The 12,687-nt window shown below is 42.3% G+C and overlaps 1 protein-coding gene across 10 annotated transcripts in view; it reads left to right on the top strand.

Moving 5' to 3' along the window:
• Positions 1 to 12,687, top strand: part of LOC113948298 (serine/threonine-protein phosphatase 4 regulatory subunit 1-like) — a 33,544-nt gene that overhangs the window by 12,105 nt on the left and 8,752 nt on the right. For 8 of the 10 annotated variants that reach the window (XM_027645769.1, XM_027645765.1, XM_027645766.1 and 5 more), the window contains 9 exons: positions 422 to 654; positions 1,577 to 1,669; positions 2,162 to 2,347; positions 2,620 to 2,781; positions 3,387 to 3,487; positions 4,657 to 4,777; positions 5,481 to 5,615; positions 6,324 to 6,465; positions 7,199 to 11,706. In XM_027645769.1, the coding sequence (XP_027501570.1) occupies positions 422 to 654; positions 1,577 to 1,669; positions 2,162 to 2,347; positions 2,620 to 2,781; positions 3,387 to 3,487; positions 4,657 to 4,777; positions 5,481 to 5,615; positions 6,324 to 6,465; positions 7,199 to 7,353 (1,328 nt within the window). In that variant the 3' untranslated portion in view covers positions 7,354 to 11,706. The remainder of the gene's footprint in view (positions 1 to 421; positions 655 to 1,576; positions 1,670 to 2,161; positions 2,348 to 2,619; positions 2,782 to 3,386; positions 3,488 to 4,656; positions 4,778 to 5,480; positions 5,616 to 6,323; positions 6,466 to 7,198; positions 11,707 to 12,687) is intronic. The other 2 variants (XM_027645763.1, XM_027645764.1) reach the window with 2 other exon arrangements.

Genomic DNA, 12,687 nt, shown 5'->3' with positions numbered 1-12,687 from the left:
GTTTTAACAGGTTCCAAATACTGTAGGTACTGTGGTTTTAGTGACAGTGCTGCCTGTGATCAGCTGAATTCATCTAATTCTTGGCTGAGAATGGCCCTAGTTCCAAGTTATCCCTCCACAGCCACCCAATACAGGCCCATTGTGGAACACATTGAAGTGATAATGGCCTGGTAGTGGAGTCTGAGGGTGTTTCCTGGACCAAATCCATCTTTTGTCATCCATAGTCAACTCAGTTTCTTGTTTCACCAAGTCTCTTGAGTGCTCCAGAGTAAGAGGCCTTTTTCTTCCAAGAGCAAATGTTTGTGAACACACCATTTCTGTGCAGCTCATACGGGGCTTCTTTTTTCAGATGAGTTAATTATAAGTTTAATGCTTTTAAATGCAGAAGGGAGACTAAATAGTTGTTGTTTGTGTTATACAGCTCAGGTCCAAGTGTTGTCTGCTGCTCTCAGAGCTGCTCAGTTTGATTCTGTTGGTGACTGTGAGACCAAAAAAATGGAAGAAAGCAGTGGCAATCTTCAGAACAAAACCATTTCAGATGAAGCAGCTGTTTCAGATGCTGCCTGCACCCAGGTGCAGGAGGACACTCCCTCATCCCCTGCCTCCCAGGAGAACTTCAGTGACCAGTCAGCCACCAGTCTGCTGGAAAGCACAGTAAGTAACTTTTGTGCTCCATGTGTGAAAGGAATTCCTGCCTGCACGAGTCCTGGGTGGGTTTGTGTAGTCCCTGCCATAACTGACCCACTTCTGATCCAAAGCCCTTGAACATTACTAGGCCACAGCTATCACCTTCTACTTACTCTGATTAAAAAAGAAAAACCAGTGAGGGCTGTCATTTCTGTTTGCACCCAGATGACCCAGGAGTTAGTTTGGCAGGAGTCTTGCAGGATTTTTCCTGATCAAATGTAGCCAGTACAGACTCACCTCTTCCTGTAATGGATCTAATTTTAGTCTTTTATCTCTAGACAGGAGACTGAATCAGGTGGTGACACACATGCAGTTCCTGGTTACTATTTGTTGATTACAGCATACAATTAGGAGTAAAAGGAATTGTTTGCACAGTATTTAATCATGCTGGAGCTAAGGGTGAAATAAAAAGACAAGCAACTTGTCCATGAACAAAAATTGGACATAAAACTTGCATGATCAAAAATGTAAAATACTGTGAACTTTGGAGCTTTGTGTGGTTTTGTTCTTTTAGACTTTTAGTTCTTTTGAAGGTTTTTGTTGATATTTGAAGAGAAGAATTCCCAAATAACAGATTTGGGAATTTCCATCAGTTTGTCCTAAAATATCTTTTAAATAATATTTTTTTTTTTATTATGGTCAGAATTAGATTAAATCTAACTCCTGCTACCCTTGTTGCTGCCATGGTCTGTAGTGTTTGCCTCAGTGTACAACTCTGTTGTCTCTTTGTATTTGCATAAACACACTGAACAAGGCTCTGCCTGTGCAAGGCTCTGCCTGCAAAAGGCTGTTCTGATCTGAGCTGCATTGTCCTGCTGTGTGATGCTTTGAAATATCCCAAACAGCACCAAGTCTCATTCATTTCACTACCTAGTATCTCCTTTTCCAGGACTCAGAGGAACAACACAGAGGAACCAGTGTATTTTTAAGGAAAGAGCAAGAAAATAATCCACCTTTTGAAGATGACAAGTCAAAATTCCAGGTGATTAAAATAGCATCTAATGGCTTTAGTGCAGTGCTGGATGCAGTTCATCTTACCCCTAATGCAGTGATGTGCAAGGGATCAGTTGCAGAATGTGAAGGAATGCTCTGGGATTTGAGGGGAACCTTGTTTTAAATGAGAAAATTAGAAACATTGTTGCCTTTTTGGTGCCTTTGAGGCAACCTGTGCAGCCAAGGCAGGCACTGACTGTGGTGTGTTGTCACTGATTTACTCTTTGTCTTCAGCAAAGAAGAAATTTTCAGCTTGGTTGATGCAGTGTGCTGATACAGTAATAATGACTGTTCCTTGCTGACTGCTCTGTCCCAAAGAGAGGAGAAAGAAGTGTTGGGGTCGTGCCCTTGGGGAAGCTCCCCCATGCAGGGGTGCCTTGCTGCCGGTGGGTTGGGAGCAAGAGAACTGGAGCACAACAGGTGTGTTTTCTTTCTGCCCTTGAATTCCCATGTGTGTCACTGATTCCCTGTCTCTCCATAGGATATCATCCCTCAGCCCTTGCTGGACCAGTACCTGTCCATGACTGACCCTGCTCGAGCCCAGACTGTGGACACGGAGATTGCCAAGCACTGCGCCTACAGCCTGCCCGGGGTGGCCCTCACACTGGGCAGGCAGAACTGGCACTGCCTCAAGGACACCTACGAGACACTGGCCTCAGATGTACAGGTAAAGAAAAGGAAGGTTTGTAGTGATAAATCAGAAGTTTGAGGAACTTTTTTGTTCGCTTTGCTGCACTGAAGTTATTATAAGATCATCTAATTTCTTATAAGGGATTAAATATGCACTAAAAATACAAAATTTGAGACTTAAATCAGACTTTGTACTGCTGTGTAACCAGCCCTGTTTGTTCTGCTCTGTTGATCCCCACACAGGTGTAGTTCAAAAGCCTGTGTGTTTGTTTGGTGCCTGATGTAGTTCCCTTGTTGCCCTGTTTGCAGTGGAAGGTGCGTCGGACACTGGCTTTCTCCATCCACGAGCTGGCAGTGATCCTGGGGGATCAGCTCACAGCTGCTGATCTGGTGCCAATTTTCAATGGATTCCTGAAAGACCTGGATGAAGTGCGGATCGGTGTCCTCAAACATCTGTATGACTTCCTGAAGGTAGGGAAGTGCAATTAATTTCTTCATGTACATTTTTTTCTGACTCCATTATATCAAGAGTCTTCTAATGAGCTCTGCACATATCAGGATCTAATTAATGTTTGGTTTTGTACAAAGCTGCCATTTTGTGTGTGTGTCTATTCCTTTTTTAATGTGCCTCACTTCTCTTTTGTCTCATAACCCAACAAAACATCAAAACTGAAAACCCTTTGTAAATGTGGTTGTAAATGCTGCTGGCTGTTGTAAAGGAATTAGTATTTTGGGCAGTCCAACTGGAAAGTTGGCCCAGTAGCAATTTATGTTTGGGGCTGGGAGAGAAGAGAGCAGATCCTGGTGGGTAAAACACATAAATCCTTAGTTTTCGGTGCCCAGAGATGGTGTTTTGATGGGTGTCCTTGCCAAAGGAGTGACTTATTGTACTTTTTTGGGTGTCAGTCTTGTGTGTCCAGGCACTCAGCTGATTGTGCACAGTTTTAGGAAGCATCTTGTCAATGGTCACTTGCTTTCAAGTAGGAAAATGCACATAGGTGTGAACAGAGCAACACACCAGAGAACTGCAAATATTGAGTTTTCCCAGTTTTACACTAGTCATGTTTCTCCTTTAGCTACTTCATGCAGACAAAAGGCGAGAGTATCTTTACCAGCTTCAAGAATTCGTGGTGACTGATAACAGCAGGAACTGGAGGTTTCGTTACGAGCTGGCAGAGTATGTAATCTTATTAACTTCTGGTTTTTAATCTGTATCACTAACTTGGAAATAGGCATTACATTCAGAAGTTAGCACGTCTGTTTGGGAGCTAAAATTTAAACCATTCTTTAGTAGTGAACTCAATTTAAAAGCCACTGGCTGTTAGGGTTGTTTTGGGGGAGCTGGGAGTGTTTGGGTTTTTTGATTTGTTTGGTTTTTGGTTTTTGGTTTTTTTTGTTTGGGTTTTTTGTTTGGTTTTTTTTGTTGTTGTTGTTGTGCTTTTTTTTTGGGGGGGTTGTGTTTTGTTTTGTTCAAGTTGTGTTGTAATCAAGTGTGATTGAAAGTTAAATGTCTGTGATGACACTAAAGTGGAGATCTGGTTCACTGACAGCTCATGAAATATGACGATCTGATAGATACTATTCAATGAGGTCTCAGAATTTATTTAGTTTGAGGCTCCCTTGCAAAGATCAGTGAAATGTATGGAAACAGTAATTTTTCTCATGTGTGAGAAAGAAAAAACAGTTCTTAAAAAGTAAGTTGGTTAATTTGGTACTTCTAAATGGCTGTATAATGAAGGTAGAACAACATCCCACAGTTCTTTCTCTACAAGCCCTGTTGAATTTGCAGCACCTTGGTAGGCATAGGTTGGGACTCAAATCTGACCTTCACATTTGTAGTGTTGGTGTGTTTGGGCTGTTGAGGCCTCGCTGTCCCTCTGTAGTTTGTCACAACAAACAAGGACGTTCCACAGCAGTGCCCTGACCCCTAGTGGGGACCTGCTGCTGTTCTGTGCTGGCAGTGCTGTGACTGCAGTGAGTGAGCTTCTGAGGTACAAATTATTATCTGAAAGGCAGATTTCTACACTGAGGCAAATAGTCAGTGTTCACTTTGCAAGAATGTACAGGATATTGGTTTGAAGTTGCAAAAGAAACTTCTTGTTTTACTTACGGTTCTAGCTTTTGTTGTTATTTGGGATAATTTTGATATATCGATATATGTAGTTTGGGTAACAGTTTCTCTTGGACTCCCTGATGGATTGAAGTGTGTGAAGAGAAGAACAAACTGCTCAGGGGCTCTGTAGTGACTGTGGTACCGTAGTGCTCCTTCCCCACGTGGAACAGATGCTGAATGGGAGCAGGCTGGTGCTGCAGTTGGGAGAGTTAATGATTTCCTTTGTGTTGCAGGCAGCTGATCCTGATCCTGGAGCTCTACAACCCCAATGATGTCTATGACTACCTGAGACACATTGCACTGACTCTCTGCTCCGATAAAGTCTCAGAAGTTCGGTGGATCTCCTTCAAACTGGTAGGGGATTGAGTTCACTTCCTGGCAGGAGAGCAGGAAATGATCCTGGAGAGGGGTATCTGCAATCACTGTTTTTTCAGACAAGTAGGGTGAATTGAGACGTGTTTTGATAAATATGGTAAACAGTACAGAAAAGGGTGAAATTAAAAGGTTTTATAAAATATTTTGAGTTGTCCCCCTGCCACAGATATTAAAATCTTCCTCCGTGATTGTATGTGAATAATAAATCTTTTCACCTGAATGAAAGCCAGCATGTATAAGATTTGGAAGAACTTCTTCCAGTTCTGGGGGAAAAAGCCACAACAAAACACAGAACAACCAACTACTGATCTTTCCTCAAAGTTGATTTAATTTATGAAATTCATGGCAATGCCATCATCCCATAGATGTCCTGAAGGAGTAGAAATATTCCTTCAGTCTCTTCCTTTTCTTCATGGCACCCTGTAAAGGGGCATTATTTTACTACTGGTTTTAATTCTGGTGGTTTTTGGTTCAGGTGAACAAACAGCTTTTCTAAAGCTTGGGCTTTTTCCAGAATAAGCACAGGAATTTATTAAAACCTACAAGCACAGCTGACAGCGCTGCGTTTGGTGTCCCCTTGTAGAATTCAAATGAAATTATGGGGGGTTTTTTAACTCTAAGGGCTGCAATTGAAGTCTCATCTCTTCTTTTTGTTCCTTTTCCCCTTGCTTTGCCCTCACAGGTTGTAGCAATCCTCCAGAAGTTCTACACAAACAATGCAAATGCCCTGGGGTTAAATTTCATCAATGAACTTGTCGTGCGGTTCCGTCACAGCTCCAAGTGGGTTGGAAGACAAGCCTTTGCCTTCATTTGTCAGGTTGGAACGTTCTCTCTCTGTTTCTGTGTGTACTGTTTCATTTGCAGCTGGTTTGGGCTTTAGCAGCAACGTGGGGAAAAACTAGAATTTGGACTCCCAATTTGTTTTGTCATTTTTGGGCTCTGTGATTCTGTGGGTTGACATGGCTGGTCCAGCTCAAGCTGTGTCTTTGTCTGGGGCTGTGCCTCCAGCTGCAGTAGCTGAGCCTTGGACTTCTGGTATCCCAGTGGCAAAGTCAAGAATTAAGTCCCAAACCAAGATGCATTTTTTTAAATATTTGGCCATGCAAGGATAAAGGGTGACAAGAGCTCTTCAAATTACCAAGGGGTGCTACATGCCAGGAACTATTTCTCTCTTTATTGCCACTTACCCACCCCCTCCAAACCAAAAATGCTTAATTCAGTAGCAATGAGGAGCAAGGGTTGAATGTTCAAAGGCAAAAGGGCAATGACAGCCGAGAGAGAAACATTTTCTAAAATATACTTGAAAGAAATTTGCTGTTGTTGGATCATCTTTGGCTGAACTTTGGAACAATAAAACGTTATCAGAACAGGAGTTCAAAGGCTGTGCTTATTTCACCAACACAGGGTAGGGTGTAATTGTTCAGAGCTTTTTTTAATAGGCCAAATTAAGGACAGGATGGAAAGAAATGGCACATAGTGTCTTTTTAACACAAATCTTGCTTTCCTGTGCTGTGTCTGTCCCTAGGCCGTGGTGGAGGAGGAGTGTATGCCCGTGGACCAATTTGTGGAGCATTTACTGCCCAGTCTCCTGAGCCTTGCCTCAGATCCCGTGCCCAACGTCAGGGTCCTGCTTGCCAAGGCCCTCAGGCAGACACTGCTGGAGAAAGGTGTGGTCATGAATTTCCTTGGAAAGGCCCAGCATCTCAGGAATGCTGCTTTTCCTCTGCTCAGTTCATTGCAAGGCTCTTAAACAGGATCATGTGTTGTACTCTGGGATAGTGCATTTAACTTCGGACTGGAGAGTGTAGATTTAGGAATTTTAGGAGTGGCTTTGCAGCCTTGGAATATGGGATGATTATCCCTAGAGGGCCTAGAAGTGGCTTTGTTAATCCAGCAGGACCCACTTGGGGGCACTGTGGCCTCGCCAACAGCGGCCGAGGCGGCTGCAGGGTTTGGGATCCATCGTGCTGCAGTTTCCTGAGTTACAATTCCTTAAAAACGACAAAAAAAAAGGCAGCTGATCCCTGATTATTCAAAGGAAGATGCACAGAAATCTCCTCTCCTATCTTTTTTTCAAAATCAAGTATGGAGAAGGTTTTGGATTGCATTGTACAGTGGCAGGTTCCTGAGCCTGCTTTTGCTCAGGGACATTTCTGTTTAGGACTCAGCCAAAAGAATTTATCTTAGAAGTATTTAAGTACCTAATAAGATGAGTCAGAAGCAGCATATTTCTCCTTCTCTGTCAGCTTCCTTGGCTTCCTGTAGTTTCTGTAAGGAGACTATAAATTGAATAAGCTGCCCCAGATGTTTTTGGCATCCTCTGGATTTCTGCACTACCTATGCCTAGGGATTGTTCTTTTGGATTTGATTAAAATTGTCTCTTTTCTTCCCTTATTCTAGCTTATTTTAAAAGTGTTGGCAATCCTCATCTAGAAGCTGCAGAAGAGACCATTCTGGCCCTGCAATCTGACAGAGATCAAGATGTGTCTTTCTTTGCCACCATAAAACTAAAACAGGGTAACATGGACAATATTACCATTGAAAAACAAAACTAACAAGTTGTTCTGCAGCAGGGGCTGAACAGCAGGACAGTTGTTCACTTTGTGGTCGTGTTGGTGTGAGTAATGTGAGCAGATAAGGTGGGTTCTGTCACCTGTTTGAGCAGGAAATGTTACTGTCTTCATTTCATGACCTCGTTTCCTCTGCCCCACTGTTTGATTCCCATGAGTAATCACTTCTGGTTTTCCCTCTGTAAATGTGGGTGATAACTCTGATCTCACCTGCAGTTCAGTATTATCTGTAAAGTCTTACACCACACTCTGTGTTTCAGTGTTAATTGGAATTCACATTTCATTTTTTAACAAAACATTTCCAGGAGCACAAGGCTGCTACAAGCTTAAAATGGTTTCTGAATCTTAAAACCTGATTATAACAAACTTCCCTGAAGCTCTTCTTTCTTCACTTATACTGTGGTTTTTGTATTGTTTCAGTTGTTACATTTATTTGCAAAAAGTGTATATATGTGAATAGTTTTGAATTGTAACAAAAAATTAATGAACTGAATTCTGTATCAGTGGAAAAAGCTCATAAAACATTTCATTTTTTAAAGTAGTTACACTGCTAGAATTAAGGCATGGGTCATTTTTACTTAATATAATGTGATATTTTTCAAAGCACAGAGAGCTCAAGATTCTTTGTATATTGTGACATTTCCATTAATTTGTTACTTCTGAGCTACACTCTTACAGGTGTTAACAGTCATAACAACAGCCCTGTTATTTCTTGACCACCCTCACAGGTCAGTTGGTGTTACTGCTGACTCTCCTGGGGTAGGGAGACTGTAGATTTCCCAAGTGGAAAGTTCCTCATTCTGCCCCAGCAAAGGTCACTTGAGGGATTCAGTTCCTGCAACACATCCTGTGTCTGTACAGGGGTGTTACGGAAGGTTACAGGCTTCACTTTGTTTGTTTTACTCACCTCGTTTAACAAACACCTTTCAACTTGCCTGGTGTTTAAATCCCAAACAGCTTTTCCTGAGAAACAAAGGACCTCTAAATTCTGAAAACCCCCAGATCAGAAGTGTTCCAGGGAAAGGTGTGACACAGTTTGCTCTGTAACTTCTGTGGATTGTTTGGGAAGGTTTGGGGCAAACCCCAAATGAAGGTTACTGAAGGTAAGGTGAGGCAGGATGTCTTCTGTGTCCTGAGACAGGGGCTCTGGAAGAAAGATAAAATACACAGATGGAGCAGAGTTGTGTTGGGAAAACTGAGTAACTTCAGACAGTTGGAAAAATGATAAAGCCAATACTTTTGCTGGGCCCTGTCTTCTCCTGGGTCCCAGATCTGCAATAATGTGCGGCCTGGGGGGGGAAAAAAAAAGCCATTTTTATAGTGGGGATTGAAACTATCCTGTTCCAAAACTAATGCTTGAATACTAAAGAAATGGCTCCACGTGGTGACAGTTACTGGCTGAGGAGGGTCCTTTCTCCTGCACAGACCTGTGTGAGTGTCTCCCCTCTCACCCACGTCAGCCAGAGTTCACGTGGGGAAGGTTGTTACAGCAGTGGCTGTTTTGGTTGGGTTTGAATGGGGCTTGTCTGCAATACAAGTAGGTTCCTCAGCTGGGTTCTGTGTTTTGGGAGGGCTCAGTTTTGGGTAAGTTAACTGCTCATGTATTATATGATCTGTACAGTATTTGTAACAAGTGATTTCCTTGTGAGATCACAAACTGCTCTTTGGGAGCTGCAGGCAGAACTATACCACTGCTACTGCAGCAAACAGTGTAAACTCTGTAAACTCTTTAATGTTCTACATTTAATTTTTTACAGGTTTTTTTTTATAATTTAAAACAAATACTTCTTCAGTACAGACTTTTTATGATTGCTATTTCTTAACAAAAAGACCCCTCAAGTTAATTTTTTCTAGTTCTAATATCTTTTTCTAATGCTGGCATTATACTGGTATTTTCTAACAGTTCAGATTTTCTAAGGCCTTTCTGACAAGGTTTGACTTCTGTTTTTTATTATCAGTTCCTTAAATTTCTCAGCACTGAACAGATTTTTTTTTTTTTAAAGTGTGTGTATATGTAAGTATGTTTGAAATATACTGTATATAAATTAAATACCTTGAACATAACCCAACCCAGGTTTCTGTTTGTCAGATCACCTTAAATAGTTTCCTTGACTTGCAATAATCCACTGGAAAACACAAGCTTCCCTATGTTTTAGCATGTTTGGTTAGTGTTCACTGGGAGTTTTTAACCAGAATGTGTGTAAAGGGTAAGCCACCAGCCATAAAAGTTCACTAAAAGGCTAAACAAAGCTCCTTGTTTTTAACAATATTCTGGTACCTCTCTGGCTCCCAGATTCCTGTCAGTTTTGAACAATATGATTTCAGTGGAGAGTTTTAAAACCTTCTTTTGCAACTTTACACTTGCATGTACTAACGGGGGCCATCACAGTTTTGGGGTGGGGTTTTTTGTAGACTGTGCAGGTCTGTTAAACAGATTTACCCTCTACAAGTTTGTCTTTTTGGTTGAGTTTTAAACTAGAGATGGTTTCAGCATGACTAAGGCTGCACTTTACGTCTTGTACAGGACAAATGTGTGCAATGGGTCCAGGGGGGTGTTCATGGAGTTCTCTGGGCTCTTCAGTTATGCGAAGAGATGCGTTTGAAAAGCCAGATGGGGCAAAGGTAGAATTTCACAACAGCAGTAAGAAATGAACTCTCCATTTCTAGCTAAGGAACGTGACAGTAACAGTGGTGGGTGCAATATTGCTTGGATGCTGTAGGAAATGGTCAGGCCCTTGTGATCCAAAGGATTCCAGCCCCCTGGTGTCACTGGTCCCCATGGCATCGCTCGGCTGTGTCTGTGCACGGTGGTGTTTAGAACCCGGTTAAGTGGGGACGCTCTGGAAGTGTCTCTTGTTTGTCAGAGTAAAGAATCTATGTAACTTTCTATTTGTATTTATCTCAATAAATCTGTGACTGTTTTATAAACCAACCTGTGGTAACCGGCTTTTGTCATGGGTGAGATGGGAGTGTATTCCCTGGGTTAATGAAACATCTCTCAAGTGTTTGACCAAGGCTGAATGTGGAATTTTTCATACTGAGCAGTAAAAAAAAAAAAAATCCATTAGATATCCAGAGATGTTAATTAGCTCTCCCTGCATTTTTTCCTTGAAGTGAGTGTGCCAAAAGTGCTTCAACTTATCGTGATGGCTGGAAAATACTTGCATTATTTTAATTCAGCTGTCTGCCATTTTGCATTTCACTTTCTCAACCAGATACTTAATCCAGGTGGTTTTGTATAGATAGGAGAAACAACATGAAGTATGCATAAAATCCTTTTTCTTGGTTATCTTAAAACACCATTAGAAGGTTGAGGTTGTCTGTTCTTGGGTGTTCCTGTGAGGCTAAGGGACTTGTCTGTGTTAAGAGAATCAGAGGCAGAAACTGTTTCATATCCCTGTGTATTAAATGTTCTCCCTACCAGATGTAAAGCAGGAAATGGAAGGATGTGCCCCAAGAACCAAGGGTTCTTTGAAATGAAAGGTGTGTTGGCATAAGAGCCCCACAGAAAGATTGGTGACACTGTTGTTTTTTTTTTCAAGTAACCTCCCCCTCTTTATTTTTAAGAAATAACCATTTAGCTTCCTCTTACAGCTGAGAAAACCACTGTGGAAGATGCAGCCCAACATGGAGATGGTTTTGCAGGAGGAACAGCAGCATGAGCACCTGACAATTGCTCCTAAGAGACCTCTCAGCAACACTGCAGAACTGATGTTTGGGTTTATTACCAAAAAAAACTCTTCCTTGGAAGGATGTGATACAGGACTGTTTCCTCAGGTAGCCTGGGTTTAGGAGCTGTCTCTGGAATCGAGGCCCAAAGTCTTGGCTGCCTCCTGTGGAGTCTGGGCTCACGTGGCCAGTGCTGTGTGTCCTCTTACCCCAAAAGCTCAGGTCAGCTTCCAGTACATTTAAGAGAAGGTCAATAACTGTAAAAAGGAACGATTTCTAGATAATTTTGTGGGACTTAATAGCTACAGATGAAAGGAAAAGCCACAAGAATGTCCAATCCAAGGGGTGGCTAAGAGTAAATATCATTAGAGAGTAGAGAATCAAGATGGGGCAGAGTAACAGGAAACAAGCAGGGATGATGTAGCTGATCCAGGGGGATTTATGTAGTGTGCAGACACCCCTTGGTTGATACCTAAAAAGGATGGCACTAAAAGGTCTGTGTTTATTCTGCAGAGCCCACCTGGGAATTACTGAGGACTTCACAGGCACCACACAGAGTTCCTGGGAGCAGAGCAGAGCAAGGGACGGGTGGTGCTCAGAGCTGCCCTGGAACTGGCTGTGGCCAGCACAGAAGTCGTGTGGGAAGTGCCAAGTTTCTCCTGAGACATGGTAATAGTCTTGGAACAATCCTTCTCTGGCACAGCAAACCCCCTTCTTGCTTCCCAGGCCACAGAATTGCCCCCAAATGGCCTCGTGTATTTGGTGTTTGAGGTGGGGAGTGTGTTGAGCACAGCAGTGCTGAGGTGGGCTTGGAGACAGGAATAACTGAGGATCTTTTACAATGAGCCATTTATTGATGGGACTTCCCTGCCTGTGGGGGTATATAACTTGTTAGCTCAGGGAATTTTTGAGCAGAAAGAAAGAGAAGCTTTTTGTTGTACCTGTTCCATATTTACCAATAGACACCAGTGGTGCAGAACACTGACAATCCTTACATTCTCTTCTTAAAGCGACCCATATGGACATAAATTGTTAAATGCCAGAGGACTTACAGCTTGTGAAACCCAACAGACATCAGGAAACTGGTACTGATTGGGCTCTTACATGTTGTTTTCCTCTTGCTTAGGAAAGAGAATTGTAGTCAGTTTGCAATCTCCCTGACATTGTTCATAAAGGAAGCAGACAAAAAGTACCAATGAAACAGAAGGGCTGCAATTTAGTTAATTTATGCAAAACACAATCAGCATTCAAACTGGGAGTTATCAGTTATGTAAGCAGATATGTATTGATAGAAAAGCCAAAATATTCTCTGTGCATAACTTGTGAGATGTTAAAACAGAATTTCAAGAGACTCCTGGAACTCCCATAACTATAGGCCAGAGAAGATGCAGCAGTGAATTCTACCACTGCCAAATTCCTGAGGAGTGCAGAGGCATTGATTTAATCCCTGACACCTCAGGCTGGACCAGCTCTGCTGGGACACAGGAGCTGGTATCAGTAAGGAAAAACAAACAGCTTTTTCAGGAGAGGGGTTAGAAGGGAGGGTGATTGCTTATAAAACATGCTTGCAAAGAATCCCTGCTGGGGAGAGAGAAGAACAGTGAGGAGGGAGTAAAGGGCAGAGAAATGGGAGGAACTGCAGGTGGGGAA

This window comes from Corapipo altera, unplaced genomic scaffold (assembly GCF_003945725.1).
Source record: "Corapipo altera isolate COAL_440 unplaced genomic scaffold, ASM394572v1 64, whole genome shotgun sequence".
In the NCBI taxonomy this organism is placed as follows: Eukaryota; Metazoa; Chordata; class Aves; order Passeriformes; family Pipridae; genus Corapipo; species Corapipo altera.
The sequence above is the reverse complement of the archived record's forward strand: the minus strand, read 5'-3'. Positions and strand labels throughout refer to the sequence as shown.